We start from the raw sequence: 17,517 nt of genomic DNA, 5'->3' as shown, positions 1-17,517 counted from the left end.
AACTCAAATGTCCATGCACTGCTGGTGGGCGTGTAACTGGGCAGACCCCTTTCATAGCAATTCGGCAGCATCTCGTAAAATTAAGTTTCTACCCGACATCTCAGCAACTCTGCCTGTAAGAACACACCTCGCCCAGGTTCTCACAAACTGCATGTGGAGGCACGCACGTGCACACACACACATGGGTGTGTGCTGCAGCCATGTCTGTTATTGAGAAAAACTGGGTCTTAGGGGGAACTAAATATTCATAAACAAATACAAAAATACAATGTAGTATACTTATATAATGCAATCTCATGGACTGACCTAAAAACATAATGTTAAGAGGGGAAGAAAAGAAGAGAGTGATTTGTACTGTTCAATGCCACTCATTAGAATTTACAAAGGCGAGATTTCCCTGGTGGTCCAGTGGCTAAGACTCCACATGCCCACTGCAAAGGGTGCAGGTTCGATTCCTGGTCCAGGAACTAAGATCCCACATGCTGTGAGGCATGGCCCCCAAAAAAGAATTTAAAAAAGGCAAACATGACTTTTTCTGAACACATGATTATGGGAAGCTCTGTATACACACACACATACAAACACACCCACGTGTACTAAGCACGTAGAAGCACACAGATTTGCAGAGTTTTGGTTGCTCAGCTCCCAACATTCTATTCTGAGGTTGGATATTTGAACATACCAAAATATTCCCATAGTCCCTGTTCCTGATTTTCACTTTCAAGGCACTTAGTCATTTTTCACTTACAATGCATCACACATGACACATGTATGTTTACTTCTGGGCTAGCACAGCGCCGCCTAGAGGTCCATCAGGGACTCTCTAGACAGGACAAACTTCCCTCCAGGTTGTAGCACTTTCTCCCATCCACAACATAAATACACCCCCAACCATGTCCCTGAAGGATTAAAAGTTGAGGCAACTTACTACACGGATGTCCTAACACCTTCACTTCATCAATAGCGAGGTAACCTTGATGTCCAGAAGTTATGACTTCAAAAATCACCTGGAAGATTAAGAAAGGTTTTCATTATTCATTCATTTTATCAACTTTGACCTAATATTTCCTAAAGATAAGATACCTCATTTCAACCATTCATTCATGTTTCCCACAGACATCATTGAATGCCTAGTAATCCGACAGTCAAATGGTCTAGGTTCTAAAACTGCAAAAACAACTAAGACTAAAACTTGGTTTTTTGGGAGGTGAATGTGGGGAGCAGACAGCACTGCAATCAAGGTCTCACCCCATAAAGGCGAGAGGGCACCCTGGGGAGGAACCAATACTCAAAAGACAGGTTGAGTCATCTTCCAGAGGTGATGTTAAGATTTAAATTGCTTTAAGATAAGATATTTTCTGGGCTTTCCCCATGGCTCAGCAGTAAAGAACCTGCATGCAATGCAGGAGCCTCAGGAGGCATGGGTTCCATCTCTGGGTGGGGAAGATCCCCTGGAGAAGGGAATGGACATCTACTCCAGTATTCTTGCTTGGAGAATCCCATGGGAAGAGCCTGGTGGGCTTCAGTCCATAGGGTTGCAAAGAGTCAGACACAACTGAAGTGACTTATTATGCATGCATGCAACGTATCTTCTGGTCAACTTCTTTGAGGGGACTCTATGGACCAGATGGAACCACAGGGGGTCTTAGGTTTTATACAACTAATACATGCAATTAAAATGTTTAAAGTACTATGAAAAAAGAGAACAGGATACTAGGAGGACATACTCCAGAGGACCTTCCATGAGGAAGTGGTGTTTGAGCTGAGAGCTGCGGGTGAATGAGCCATAGGTGAGAAGAATGTAAGGTATCTTCCAGGGAATGTGCAAAGGCCCTGAGGTAGACATGACCATGACCATAAAGAGGAAAACTTGGACCTACAGCTCTAAAGGTCAGCTGTGACCAGGCTCAGAGGCTCCACTCATAGAGCAATTCCAGGGAACACACCATATTAGAAATACAGAGAAGAGCTAAGCTGGCTGAAATTCAGATGGTAGAGTATGAATTGGGAGGAAAATGATATAAAAATCTTGTGAGGAAGGCTTTACAACTGTTTGATCCTGAAAGAAGCAGGGCAACAGAAAAAGGGCAACATGCTCTGAGGTTCTTAAGATGAATAACATTTTGACATCGTGGACTCAGAGAAGTTGAGGCTAAAGGAGAAAAAAGAACCACTACCAAAGTTTTCAATTTTCTAAACATGACTGTCTAAAGCTCTCCATTGTCAGGCTAGTGTTAATGCTAACGGGTCCACATGATATTATTACCTCCATTCTATACAGCAGGAACCCGTGTCACCAAGGAGACCTCATGAAGAAGATCATTCTTAATGCACAACCCAGCAATTCCACCGTTCGAGAAGTGAACTTTTTTATTCATATAAAAACCTGCACATCAATGTTTATAGAAGCTTTACTCATGATAACCAGAAGGCAGAAACAGTACAGGTGCCGTTCAAATGATTAAACAGAGAGTGGTACGTCCATGGTTACTAGTCAGCACTAAAAAGGGACAATTTTTTTTTAATTGGAGGATAATTGCTTTACAATGTTGTGTTGGTTTCTACCGTGTAAGAATGTGAATCAGCCATAAGAATACATATGTCCCCTCCCTCCTGTGCCTCCCTTTCACCTCCCATCGCATCCCAACCCTCTAGGTCATCACAGAGCGTGAGCTTGAGCTCCCTGTGTGATACAGCAACTTCCCACTAGCGATCTATTTTATACATGATATTGTATGTGTCTCAGTGCTACCCTCTCAATTTGCCCCACTCTCTCCTTCCCCTGCTGTGTCCACACGTCTCTTCTCTATGTCTGTTTCTACTGCTGCCCTGCAAATAGATCCCATTTTTCTTAGATCCCTTATATATGCATTATTATATAATATCAGTTTTTCTCTTTCTGACTTACTTCTATATTAACAGCCTCTAGGTTCATCCACCTCACTAGAACTGACTCCAATTCAAGGAACTAACTACTGGCACAACCAGTGATGGGATGAATCTCCAGAGAACTGCGTTGAGTGAAAAAGCCCATCACAAAAGATTACACGCAATATGATTCCATTTATGTAACAACGTGTAATGTCAGCATTTTAGAAACGGAGGCCACTTGAGTGCTTGCCAGGGCTCAGGGATGGAGGGAGAAGGAGCAGGAGCTCAGATCAGTTCGGTCGCTCAGTCATCTTCGACTCTTTGCGACTCCATGGAAGGAGCAGGAAAGATAGGGCAAAGTCTTAACCACTGGACTGCAAGTGGGCATGCCTGCTCAGTCGCTCAGTCCTGTCCAATTTTTTGCAACCCCATAAACTGTAGTCCACCAGGTTCCTCTGTCCATGGGATTCTCCAGGCAAGAATACTGGGGTGGGTTGCCATTTCCTACTCCTAGGGATCTTTCCGACCCAGGGATTGAACCCGTGTTCCCCGAGTCTCCGTCACTGCAGGCAGATTATTTACTGCTGTGTCACTTGAGAAGCCAGGGAAGTCCTTAAACAAGTTTCTTAAAAGCATATTTAACCATGCCCTGAAAAGCTTTTCTCATTGTGAACCCTTGCTATCTGGCAAGTTTTCCATTTTGTACTTTTTTTCTAGCCAGTGCCCCTGCCAAGAAAGCTTCAGAAGCAGAAATAGTTTTGTCTCTTTTTTTCAAACACTGGTCCACTCTATCAAAAGACAAGTATTGCTGCACAGAAATATAACACACATATGAAGGGACAGGGGTGGATCACAGGAGTGTCTGAAGATGCCTGCATCCACAGCCAAAAATATGGAAGTCAGAGGAGAGTAACACAAGACCATAGACAGCACCACTGGAAAGCAAAAAAAAAAAAGGTGTAAAAATTGATGTGGGATGTGACCATGCTTATTTTTATCAAACAGGACAGAATCTATTAAAAATCTATATTAGAAGAGAAACTTGAGTCTCTTAAGGGAACCACACCAATTTTTTTCTTTATAAAATAATCAATAATTCAAAAAACATTTATTTACCATTTACATCCATGTCCCAGGCACCTTTTGTATGTATTATCAAATTTTTCTCAGTCAACCATATCCATTGGAGTGAATATTATCTACCTCAGTAGATACAGAACAGACTCAGTAAAGTTAAGTGATTTTTCTGAGGTCACATACTCAGGGTGTAATTTCAGGTCTATTTTACTTTCAAGTCTGAACTTTTTTCATGTGATTTGACTGCCTAACCTAGCAGGTATGAGAGACCATATGTAGAATAAATACACATATGTATGCATATACACATATAATATACAACCATGCACACACACACATGTGTGTGTGTACTCAGTCACTTCAGTCATGTCTGACTCTGCAACCCCATGGACTGTAGCCCACCAGGCTCCTCTGTCAATGGGATTTTCCAGTCTAGGCAAGAATACTGAAGTAGGTTGTCATTTTCTCCTCCAGGTGATCTTCCCCACCCATGGACCGAGCCTGCATCTCTTATGCATCCTGCATTGGCAGATAGGTTCTTTTTTTTTTTTTTTTTTTTGGCAGATAGGTTCTTTACCACTAGTGCCACCTGGGAAGCCCATACACATATATACATACACACAAATATATATAATATATATACATAACTTTTAATGCATAAATGTATATATGTCCTAAATTCTTTATTTCTAGATTGAAGTAAGCATGTAGCCATCTTTGACCTAGAAATATAGCTGCAAGGGCCAAACTATATGACACAGTTTTAACAACACAAACTTTAAGACAAGGGTCAGCAAAACTATAGCAAATGGACCAAATCTGCCCCTAATCTCTTGTTTCTGTCTGGCCCACAAACCATGGATGGTTTTTACAGTTTTCACTGGTAGGAGGAGCTCAAAAGAAGATTTTGTGATACACGAGAAATGTGTGTGTGTCTCTGTGTGTGCGCTTAGTTGCTCAGTTGTATCTGATTCTTTGTGACCCCATGAGCCATAATCCGCCAGGCTCTTCTGTCCATGGAATTCTCCAGGCAAGAATACTGGAGTGGGTTGCTATTTCCTTCTCCTGGGGATTTTCCTGACCCAGGGATCAAATCCAGGTCTCCCGCATTGGCAGGCAGATTCTTTACTGTCTGAGCCACCAGGGAAGCCCAACATGAGTATATGAAACACAAATGTCCATGTCTGCAGATTAAGCTTTATTGGAAAGCAGTCACACCCATTCATTTATGGATTATCTATGGTGACTGTCACAATCTCAGCACCGTGGAGTTGCTGCCACAGAGACCATCTGGCTTGAAAAGCCTGAAATATTTACTATCCAGCCTCCTGCTTTAAGAGGAAACCTTCCTGCTTGGCTCACCAGCAGCTGCCATTACTCTGGATAACAAGAAAGCATACGTCGACAGCAATAGTTCCTCACAGCAAGTTCAATATGCTTTGCACTTCTGGGGGAGCCTTGTACTCCTCTAGCAATGGCAGGGAGAGAGCCCTCTCCTGGGCTGACTTGTTTCAACTCTGTTACAGGGGTGGGTGTTTTCAATGCCCCCCTTACCTTGCAGTAATCATTACCAAATTTTTAAAGCATAAAACAAAACCATAGAAATGAATTACTTGATAGACCTCAAAACACTGTCTTAAAATTAAGCTAAAAATGAAAGAGGGCTTCCTTGGTGGTGCAATGGTCAAGAATCTGCCATGCAGGGGATACCAGTTTGATCCCTGGTCCGGGAAGATCCCACATGCTGCAGAGTAACTAAGCTCAGGCGCCACAGTACTGATTGCACGCTCTAGAGCCGGTGCTCTGCAACAAGAGAAGCCACCGCAATGAGGGGCCTGCACAGGACAGCTAGACAGTAGATCCCATTTGCCGCAACTAGAGAAAGCCCACACGCAGCAACAAAGACCCAGTGCAGCCAAAAAGTGACTTGAAAAAACAAGAAAAAATTTTAAAAAAATGAAAGAAAACCCAGCTCATGTAGAAGGCAAATCCTCTATAAAGAAGCCAAACTATGAAGAATTTGTAATAAAAATTTCATAGTCAAGCCTCTCACATCTCATTCTACACAAAGTCCTTTGGCATTCGCTGGATTGCAGCTGAATGTTTGTGTTTTTACTGATACACATGCATTTTCAGGATAAATGCCTTTGCCCTCCAGTCCAACCTGAGCTATAATTATTTGAAAGGTTGAAAGCTGAAGTTGGGGGTGGGTATGATGGTATCACAGAGTCGAACTGCATTATTCTGGAATAATTTTGTCACTATATAGTATTTCATCTTACCTCACCTTTTTTTGGGGGGGAGGCAGGGAATCTGACTTAACAGAAAATACAATGAACCCTCAGTATTTGCTGATTCTGAATTTAAATTTGACTGCTCTGTAATTTATTTGAAAGCCCAAAATCAATCCTTGCAAAGCGTTCTTGGTCATTTGAGAACAAAGACGGAGCAGCAAACACTAGAGACGGCGGACACACATGGCCCAGCAGAGGCTGGGGAAAAAGGGGAAAAAGGGGCTCTGCCTTCTAGCTTCCCCTCTCCTGCCGCTAACAACTGTCCTCATCCGAGGCTAACCTTTTACTGGCGATGCTGCTGTCTGAGACGGCCCCCAGCTCAGCACTGAAGTGTTGTCTGGTTGTTGCCAAGCACACAAGGCTGTGATGTGTCTTCCAGAGAAAACACATATGTTAAATAAATAAACTTCCTTCAGGCCTGAGCTAGTGCTCTTGGCCACGTTCAATGACAGGAATCAGTGACATACATTAAATAAGGCACCTTGACAGAAACATACATAAACCAAGGTCATGCCTTGACTGGTTGATGAAAATCTCCTGGCCAGAGGCTCTCGTGGTGGGACTGACGCCCTGTTCCCCACAGAAGCAGAGTGCAGTGTTTACCAATTCAGCACTCATGGTGATGTTCGGGACGAAACTGCAGGAGTGTGTTTGGATTCACACCGAGGCCTAATTCTATCAAAGTTCTCGGCCGCTGGAAGGACTCGATGCTCATTTCTGCTGCTGGTTCCCAGATGTTATTGGCAGTGGTGGGAAGTAAAGATATGCAGACTAGACAGAACCCACAGACATTCCATCACTCAACACAGAACGTCTCTGGGGGACAAGATGCTGCACCCCCGGCATCTTTGAAGACTTGGGGGAAAGCTGCTGACTCAGTTAGGAAAGAAATGGTTACACCACTGACTAATGAGTGCTGTCTTTTTTCACTCATGAAGACTCATCCTGGATCTGAGTCCGCCAAAAGGGAGATGGGAAGAGGTTTAACCCAGTAGCATCTTTGGTACTCCCCGCTTCAGTGAGGAGCAAAATTAGCTTTCCACACTGCCATTTCCCCCGGCCACATGTGAGCAAAGCAAAGGCCTTAGGTTACAACACAAACACTCTCCATGGAAGATGGGCTGGTGGAAGCCATCTGTCAGTCCCTAGAACAAAGGGGCTCCTGTGGCATCTGTCTGTCCTCCCACACAGAGCCTCATAGCCCCTTACTGGTTTAGGTTTAAATAAAAAGCTATAGTGTATCACACTGAGGACTGAATTTCAAGCTATGAATTTGGAGGGGGCACAAACATTCAGTCTACAGTAGAAGTTAAGATTATTCCTGAGGATGGGCTATTAATATAAGAGGGGCAGAGGCTGGGAGAGGGGCTAGTCTCTGGAGGAGCTGAGCATGTTTAATTTCTTACATTGGGTCATGACTTTATGAGCATATTTAGTTTGCAAACATTTATCAAAATACATATGTATTCAGTTCAGTTCAGTCACTCAGTCGTGCCCGACTCTTTGCGACCCCATGAATCGCAGCACGCCAGGCCTCCCTGTCCATCACAAACTCCTGGAGTTTACCCAAACTCATGTCCATCGAGTCGGTGATGCCATCCAGCCATCTCATCCTCTGTCCTCCCCTTCTCCTCCTGCCCCCAATCCCTCCCAGGATCAGGGTCTTTTCCAATGAGTCAATTCTTCGCATCAGGCAGCCAAAGTATTGGAGTTTCAGCTTCAGCATCAGGCCTTCTAATGAACACCCAGGACTGATCTCCTTTAGGATAGACTGGTTGGATCTCCTTGCAGTCCAAGGGACTCTCAAGAGTCTTCTCCAACACCACAGTTCAAAAGCATCAATTTTTCGGCGCTCAGCTTTCTTCACAGTCCAACTCTCACATCCATACATGACCACTGGAAAAACCATAGCCTTGACTAGACGGATTGTTGGCAAAGTAATGTCTCTGCTTTTTAATATGCTGTCTAGGTTGGTCATAACTTTCCTTCCAAGGAGTAAGCATCTTTCAATTTCATGGCTGCAATCCCCATCTGCAGTGATTTTGGAGCCCCCCAAAATAAAGTCTGACACTGTTTCTACTGTTTCCCCATCTATTTCCCATGAAGTGATGGGACCGGATGCCATGATCTTAGTTTTCTGAATGTTGAGCTTCAAGCCAACTTTTTCACTCTCCTCTTTCACTTTCACCAAGAGGTTTTTTAGTTCCTCTTCACTGTCTGCCATAAGGGTGGTGTCATCTGCATATCTGAGGTTATTAATATTTTTCCTGGCAATCTTAATTCCATCTTGTGCATCTTCCAGCCCAGCGCTTCTCATGATGTACTCTGCATATAAGTTAAATAAGCAGGGTGACAATATACAGCCTTGACGTACTCCTTTTCCTATTTGGAACCAGTCTGTTGGTTGATGTCCAGTTCTAACTGTTGCTTCCTGACCTGCATATAGGTTTCTCAACTCCCACCAAAGGCTAAGTATATCATATTCACAAAAACTGCTACTTTATTTTCCAAATAAAAAAATAAAACTAAAACATACACAGGAAAAGAAAAGTTTCTGTGATAATGAAAAGCCAAAGCAAATCTACAAATGATATGACTTTAGAAAATCAGGAAAAAAGAACGAAGACCTTTGTTTAGATGCACATATTGAAGTCACGTTAAAACCTACTTTCTCTAGGTTAAAAACATTCAAGGGATAAGCTTCACAGTGGAGCTGATTATTAGTGCTTTGTTACATCACTCAGGACATTCTGAAATGATGCCATGTTTTTTCCTACCAATCAACACTAATTTCTTCAACTTTCTTATGCTTTCCCTTTCTCTTTTGAAAAGAGGAAATGTTTTTTTCTAGTCTTTTCTACTCATGGCTCAAATGTCCACTCTACAAAATGGGATATGTAAGCAAATTAAGGCACAGGGAAACAAAATAGGAAAGTGATAAGGAAAAGTAATGAGCAGCTAGAAGGGACAGATCTCAGAGAAATGGAAGATGTTTCCCCAGAAGAAGGACCTATCCTTAATCATATCAAATAACAAGTATAAACTGAGAAGGAAACTCAGAGATATGCAAGTTTTTCACAATAAATGGATAAAACATCATCTTTGAAGATATGAAACTGTCATGTGAACCCCTCTGCTTCCTAAATGCAGCTCTGTGTCTGTAGCAAAGTGACAGCCTCATACGTCCTCACTGATTTCTTCAAACTCATCTCTTTTTAGCACAAAATGCAGGGGGTGGGGTACCTAATTAGAACAGCTTTCCTGCCTGAGACAGGGCTTCATTTCTCTGCCATATCTAATTTCCTGTGTCCTCCCAGATGGACAGAGCAAGCTGATTGTCTTGCACTTGGTATAAAGTGATTCAATGGTCTCACACTTGGAGTAAGGACCATAAGCTAAGAAATTAATGCAGTCGGGGAGCCTTCTCTTCTTCCATAAGTATATATCAGGATTCCCCAAGTGTACTCTAGGAAGCAATGTGAGTAGAGAGATGTTCTGCTAAAGCCCAGATGGATGTCCACGCTTCACCCCAGCATATGTACCTGCCACATGTCTCCCATGGCCTCTGAAATGCCTTGTGATACAGGATGCATTCAATTCCCTTAAATCAGTGCTTCTTTCCATTTGGTTGACCAGTGCCTTTGAACCTTCCTTGCAATGCAGTTTGGAAAACACTCACCTATGCAGACCTCAGACGCTGTCTATCACTTTGGTGACAAACGTCCCTATAGTCAAAGTTATGGTTTTTCCAGTAAGTCATGTATGGATGTGAGAGCTGGACCATAAAGAAAACTGAGCACTGAAGAATTGATGCCTTCAAACTGTGGTGCTAGGAAAGACTCCTGAGAGTCCCTTGGACAGCAAGGAGACCAAACCAGTCAATCCTATAGGAAATCAATCCTGAATATTCATTGGAAAGACTAATGCTGAAGCTGAAACTCCAATATTTTGGTCACCTGACTCAAAGAGTTGACTTATCAGAAAAGACTATGATGCTGGGAAAGATTGAAGGCAAAAGGTGAAGAGAGTGGCAGAGGATGAGATGGTGAGATAGCATCACCAACTCAATGACCATGAATCTGAGCAAACTCTGGGGAGGACAGGAGAGGCTGGCATGCTGTAGTCCACAGAGTCACAAAGAGTCAGACACAACTTAGCGACGAGATGACGACAACTTAGCAGCAAGTGCCTGCTGAGCTGCTGCCGCTCAGCATGGCTTTCGTGAGCTTCTTGTAAAGTGGGCTGAAGGCCAGTCCAGTAAGAAACCAAGGCTGCCATGTGGGAGTACAGCTGGAAGGTGATGAGAAGAGGTAAAAAAGACCAAGTCCTTCCTATTCCCGCAAACCATCATCCACCAGGAAATCTGGCAGATGGGTAAAGGGCAAATCTTGGCTTAGCCTCCCTTGAAATGCTAGTCCCTTGGTAAGCTTGGTATATGGAGAAGAGAGAGCAGGGATCCACCCCTCCTCTCCTGCCAGGCCCTTCAGTGCATCTAAGTGATTTGTTTTTACAGGAGGTCTGGTGGACTACAGCCCACGGGTCGCAAAAAGAGTTGGACATGACTTAGTGACTAGACGACAACAAGTGGAGCAAATAGAACACCATCATCTTCCCTGACTTTCTCATCCTTCTCGTCACTGTCCCCTGCCTGGCAGGACCCCTTATTTCAGGAGCTTGGCAGGGGGATGGGGGGCGGTGGTGGTGGATTTCTAGACCACCTGTGCATTTTTTCCTTTTCAAAACAACCATTTCTGTTAAAGATCACTACCCTCCTGACCTCAGTCAGGACTCAGAGCCACTGTATCCAAAAGCAGGGCAGTGAATGTGGGGTTCCAGGAGTGTCTCTGGGTGCCCATGGGGTTAGGAACCCAGAGGAATTCATCAGAGGCCTCCAGAAACTTGTGGGGGTGGGGAAGAAGAGAGGGGAGTGGGGAAGGAACGGAATCCAAGTGAAGTATTTTCTAAAACCTTCACAACAAAGCAAAACGGTGCTTGTGAGAGGAAAACGCTGTTCTTCAAATGGCAGGCAGTGTGTAAATCAACGCAAGCAGGGGCTACAGCCCAGGTGCCTTGGCGAAAGCAGGTAGGCTGTGTATATGCTGCTCCCAACACAGGGGCAGGTTCTACGTCACAGCGGTTAGGACAAACACTAATTGAGGAATTAAGTACGTGGTAATCAAATGGCAACCCACTCCAGTATTCTTGCCTGGAAAATCACATGGACGGAGGAGCCTGGTGAGAGAACAGCATTGAAACATGTATATTATCTAGGATGAAATAGATCACCAGCCCTGGCTGGATGCACGAGACAAGTGCTCGGGCCTGGTGCACTGGGAAGACCTAGAGGAGTCGGGTGGACAGGGAGGTGGGAGGGGGGATCGGGATGGGGAATACATGTAAATCCATGGCTGATTCATGTCAATGTATGACAAAAACCACTACAATATAAAAATTAAAAAAATAATAAAAAATAAAAATAAAATAAAGTCCATGGGGTTGCAAAGAGTCGGAGAGGACTGAGAGACTTCACTTTCACTTTCAATCTCCATACCCTTGACGGTTTGTGTGTTAATAAGCAGTAATTAACCTGCAAGGCCCTGCATTCCATGCAAATCATCATTGTGATGGGTACCTGCAGAATACTATTTTCCCATAAATAGGAAAAGTTCCACTAAATGACTACTGTGGCAAGAACACTTCGCTCTGCTAAGAAACGTTTTGAAACGCTACACATTCTAATAAAGATCATGTTAACAGAAAGATTATAAAAACAAAGGGATGCCCAAGAGAACAGACTATATTTATCCAAAATACACAGGCTAGTGGTGTTCAGTTGCGCTGAAAACCTTCCCAAACCCAACAACTTACAAGACTCAGATTCTGACCGAGATGAGAACTGACTCAGGATCTTGCAGCCAAAGATACGGGAGAAACAGACATTCTTGACAAAAGTAAGGGAGGATCAGAGACAGGACAGATAGAAGGAGCTCAGCATAGCACCCCCATTCCTGCCCTCCCCCGCCCAGAGCACCTGCTCCCCAGGGTCGGCAGAGCACCATGATAGCAGCTCCATGCTATAGTGTTCTGGTGCCAAAGCCCTTGGTGCTTCCCTTTCATCCAGCGTTTCAATGAAGGATTTGTTTCCGGAAACTTTTTTCTATGCACACTTTCTGCCACGGCACCAAACACATTTAAGGAATGACTTAGCAGGAGAAAGCATCAACTATTAATCCACTTCTCCTTTTTTCTGTTTTCCACAAATCTGATCGGTGGCTGAGATGGTACAGAATCCACCTGAAACGTGGGAGACCTGGGTTTGATCCTGGAGTTGGGAAGATCCCCCTGGAGGAGCACATGGCAACCCAGTCCAGTATTCTTATCTGGAGAATCCCCATGGACAAAGGAGCCTGGCGGGCTACAGTCCATGGGGTTGCAAAGAGTCAGACACGACTGAGCAAGTGAACACAGCACAAATCTGAATCTCCATAAATTACCACCATTTATTGAGAGACTAGCACATCCAAATTGTGCTTTTCCTCCCTCTTCACGCCTCGCCCTGTCTTTACACTTAGTCCTGTAAGTAGGAAGGCTCATAAGTTTAAGTTGCCCAAACTTAAAACCGACTTCATAACCAAATCCAGTTCTGACACAAAGCATATGTTCTTTTACCCATTTTGAAGCAATATTATAATGTGAAATCATAACAGTATAAAATGAAATTCCTTAAAAGACTTCATAATATTCCTTAAATTCCTTAAAAGACACCAATCTTAACTCATGAAATCAAAACTACCTTCCAAAGTGTAAAAAGCATCTTATAGAAATAAAGTACTATATGAATATAAAGTATTTTAATATGGTAGTATTTCAAGCCTATGTTCACTCCACATTAATTTGCTAGATCTTTATCATGTATTAATGTCTTGTAGTCTAAATAATGGAGTGTCTGGGGGAAGCAGAGTCCCTGGGCAGTGAGAAAGGGTCTCAAAAAGGGGTCACTTCCTTTATTTATTTTTTAAAAATATTTATTCTGTTTTGTTGGGTCTTTGTTGCAGCATTTGGGATCCTTAGTTGCAGCATTCCAACTCTTAACTGTGGCATGGGGGATCTAGACACTGGATTGTAGCCAGTGTCAAAACTAAACCCATGCACTGGCCCCTGGCAGTTGTGGAGGGTCCCGCCAGAGTTGAGTCTTAGAAGTCCTGGGTGGGGAAAGAAGATTAAGGCAGAGATGAGCAGGATGCACCTTCTGATCTTGCCTAGACACCAAGAAGACCAAGGAAGGCTCTCACGCAGGTTCCAGATGGGCACCTGTGGGGCCTTCTCTACTGTGAGATTCTGCTTGTGTGCTCAGTCATCTGACTTTATGAAACCCCATGGACTGTAGCCCATCAGCTTCCTCTGTTCATGGGATTTTCCAGGCAATACTGGAATGGGTTGCCATTTCCTGCTCCGAGGGATTGTCCCGACCTAGGAAATGAACCCACATCTCCTGTTGTCTCCTGCATTGGCAAGTGGGTTCTTCACCACAAGTGCTACTGTAAGAAGGCCTCCTCCAAAAGGAGTTTCTCAAAACACTCAGCCTCTTAGCCTCATCCATCACATAGACCCTTCTGATGCCTACCTTAGCCAAACCCACTTCTCTTGCTTCCATTTTAATCCAACAAAAGAAGAAACTGTGTCCTAAAGGCCTTACTTTTTAATTATGCCCTTGACAGGTTATCAATACATTTATAAAAAAGAAGGATATGCAGTAAGTAGAGCATTTTTCCTCTGGAAGAAAAATTACTGTTTAATCTTTTTTGTTTTATACATAAAAATAGCACAGGGGCATTGTGCAAAATTTAGGATATGACATCTGAGGGAAAGAAAAACTTCAAGTCACTAGCTGAGGCTATACCACTTTTTCATTTATTTATTTCACCATATAGTTTAATTATGTATGTGAAAAGTGAAAGTGTTAGTCACTCAGTGGTGTCTGACTCTTGTGACCCCATGGACTGTAGCCCGCCAGGCTCCTCTGCCCATGGGATTTTTCAGGCAAGAATACTGGAGTGGGTTGCCATTCCTTTCTCCAGGGGATCTTCCTGACCCAGGGATCAAACTTGGGTCTACTGCATTGCAGGTGGATTCTTTTACCATCTGAGCCAACAGGGAAGGGCAATTACATATACATATTTATGTATTAGTACATATATATTTAATTTAAAATTGAATCTAAAATGATGCTTTATGATTTTATACCACTTAAGAACATAAGAAGTTTAATCCACTTAAGAACATAAGCTTATATATATCACTAAATGATCTTTTGTAATGTTATTCTTAATGGTTGCAAAATGACTTTTTGTATTGAGATGGCATACATTAACTCATCCTCTGTTATTAGAAATGTAATACTGTTCCTGATTTTTCATTATTGTAAACACACAGCCATGAATATCCTTGTAGCTAATTAGTTGCAACTGGCCTTCATTATTTCCTTAAGGTGAATCCTAATAGAAGATTGCTAAAATTAGACTTATCTAATTTTTTAACACTTCTAAAATGTATTGCCCAAGTGCACCCTGAAAGGATTTTAGCAATTTACATGCATACTGCTGGCTTCCCAGGTGGGGCAGTGGTAAAGCATTCACCTGCCAAGGCAGAAGATGCAGGAGAAGTGGGTTCGATCCATGGTCTGGGAATATCCCCTGAAGGAGAAAATGGCAACCCACTCCCATATTCATGCCTGGAGAATTCCATGGATAGAAGAGCCTAGTAGGCTACAGTCCATGGGGTCGGAAAGAGTTGGACACAATTGAGCTACTGAACACACACATACAACACAGAAAGTTAAACATCCTTACAAACAGTACTTCCTGCCCTGCTGCAGATGACTGCTTCTATTTTCTTAAATTGATATATACAAGACAAGTTTAACTTTTTAGCTTGTTACTCATTTCTCAAGATAATGTACAAACAAAGCTTTAATATATTCCCTATCCAAGAGCAGAAACTTTCTTTACCTCGGTCTAAAAATACCAGTGCTTCTTATCCATTCTCCAATTAGACTAATAGAAAAATGATTTATATTTTCAGAAGTTAGAGGATATTTCAAAACAGGAAATGAAAAATAAAGGGCATACCTGATAAAAGTTAGGCCAGAAGGTACTGATGGCCAGTTCTGCCCTGTTCCATGTACGGTTAGGGTCTCCAGATATATTCCAGATAGGGCTCCCCAAAGGCCCATTATTGACCTTCACATAGACGTTGAGTGACCCGGGGGCAGAATTACTCTTGCTAGACACAAAGTAGTGAAAGTCAATGCAGTGGGTGTCATTCTCCTTCAGCTGAGGTAGGAGGAGGTGGGCTCTCTGTCCCTCGGGTCTCCCGGATGTGTTCACCAACATGAAGGAGCCTGCAAAAAAAAAAAAAAAAATCAAAGGAGGGTCATAATATGAAACACTGCTTCCTGGTCATTTCTGAGAAGCCACCATCATGTCCATGGGTCGACACTGCAATTCTACACACTTGACCCTGGCTTTCAAGGTCCTCTCTCTTTCACCTCTTTTTACCCCCAACGTGGTCTCAAGATGAGTGGATGGCAAAGTCCCTTGATGTCACTGTGATTAGTCTCCTAAGGAACATGCACAGTTTTCTCTGCACTGTTCAATCTGATGGCCACTAGCCACATGTAGTTTTTTTAAGAAATTAATTAAAAATCTGTAATGTTGAGTCATATTTTAGATTCCATATGTAAGTGATATTATATGATACTTGTCTCTCTCTCTCTGACATACTTCACTTAGTATGATAATCTCTAGTTGCATTCATGTTACTGCAAATGGCATTATTTTGCTCTATGGCTGAGTAGTATTCCATTGTGTGTGGGTGTGTGTGTGTGTACCACATCTTCTCTATCTATTCATCTGTCAATGGACATTTATGTCTTGGCTATTGTGAATAATGCTGCTATAAACATAAGGGTGTGTGTACTTTTGTGTGTGTGTGTGTGTGTACCTTTTTGAATTCTAGTTTTGTCCAGATATATGCCCAGGAGTCAAATTGCTGGATAATATGGGGAAGGAATGGATTCAATGGACATCAGTTTGAGAAAACTCTAGGAGATAGTGAAGGACAGGGAAGCGTGGCATGCTGCAGTTCATAGAGTCGCAGAGAGTCAGACACAACTTAGCGACCGAACAACAGGGAAGGAATATTTGGGAGCTTGGGGTTGGTACATGCAAACTATTACACATAGAATGGATAACAAGGTACTACTGTATATCATAGGGAGTGGTATTCAATATCCTGAGATAAATCATAATGGGAAAGAATGCAAAAAAGAATGTGTATATATATATATGTAAAAAATGTTTATATATATATGTAAAGAATGTATATATATGTAAAAAAGAATGTGTGTATAAATATATATATGTATATATATACATATCTGATTCTCTTTGCTATACAACAGAAATTAACACAACATTACAACATTGCAAATTGACTGTACTCCAATTTAAAAAAAGATAAAAAAAATTTAGCACCTAGATTAAAAAAAAATTCCATAACATTGAAAGTTTACGTCCTCAGCCACACGACCCACATTTCAAGCACCCAACAGTCACGTGGGGCCAGGTGCTGCCATATCGGGCTGTTTGATTTTGAACTTCTCCATCTCTAAACAGCATGATTCTCTCATGGTACCACCACTGAGTCATCACAGCCACTCTAATATTTCCATATAATCTAGAGAAAGGGAACAGGCTGGTCTGGTTTACAGAATCTTAGAAACTGTATAGACATGATGATGTTCTTTGTCGTCAGTATAGTATGATTTTCTTGCAGGTCAGCACCACTGCTCCTCCCCCACTGCTGCCCAGCTGGCTTCTCCTTGACCAGAGGTGGGGAGGGTGATGACGTCTACTGGGCAGCGGCTGTGCCCAGGGAGCATGGTCATTCACAGAAGTCTCTGTGACTCCTTTCATCTTCTCATCCAGGGCACTAACCCACGCATGAGTGACCAAGAGTTTTCATGCCAACGCAAGCTTCCCAGGCACCCTGATCTTAGGAGAGGTCACTTGAAAGGTTCAAGAAATGGAAACTATAATAATGATAGGAATTTTACATATCACAATGTGTAAGATAAAATCTTCTAAGATAAAAGGGAAAACTGGTCATCACAAGTCTTCTTGCAGTTCAGTTCAGTCACTCAGTTGTGTCCGACTCTTTGTGACCCCATGAATCGCAGCACGCCAGGCCTCCCTGTCCATCACCAACTCCTGGA

The 17,517-nt window shown here is 42.7% G+C and overlaps 1 protein-coding gene across 4 annotated transcripts in view; it reads right to left on the bottom strand.

The window, feature by feature from the left end:
* The window catches only part of PTPRM (protein tyrosine phosphatase receptor type M), a 649,948-nt gene that overhangs the window by 388,561 nt on the left and 243,870 nt on the right, over nucleotides 1–17,517 (bottom strand). For all 4 annotated transcript variants that reach the window (XM_061131248.1, XM_061131250.1, XM_061131249.1 and 1 more), the window contains exons 3-4: nucleotides 15,371–15,642; nucleotides 929–1,007 (exon numbers count right to left, since the gene is read on the bottom strand). In XM_061131248.1, the coding sequence (XP_060987231.1) occupies nucleotides 929–1,007; nucleotides 15,371–15,642 (351 nt within the window). The remainder of the gene's footprint in view (nucleotides 1–928; nucleotides 1,008–15,370; nucleotides 15,643–17,517) is intronic.

The sequence above is a fragment of the Dama dama genome, chromosome 27 (genome assembly GCF_033118175.1).
Source record: "Dama dama isolate Ldn47 chromosome 27, ASM3311817v1, whole genome shotgun sequence".
Taxonomy (NCBI): domain Eukaryota; kingdom Metazoa; phylum Chordata; class Mammalia; order Artiodactyla; family Cervidae; genus Dama; species Dama dama.
The sequence above is the reverse complement of the archived record's forward strand: the minus strand, read 5'-3'. Positions and strand labels throughout refer to the sequence as shown.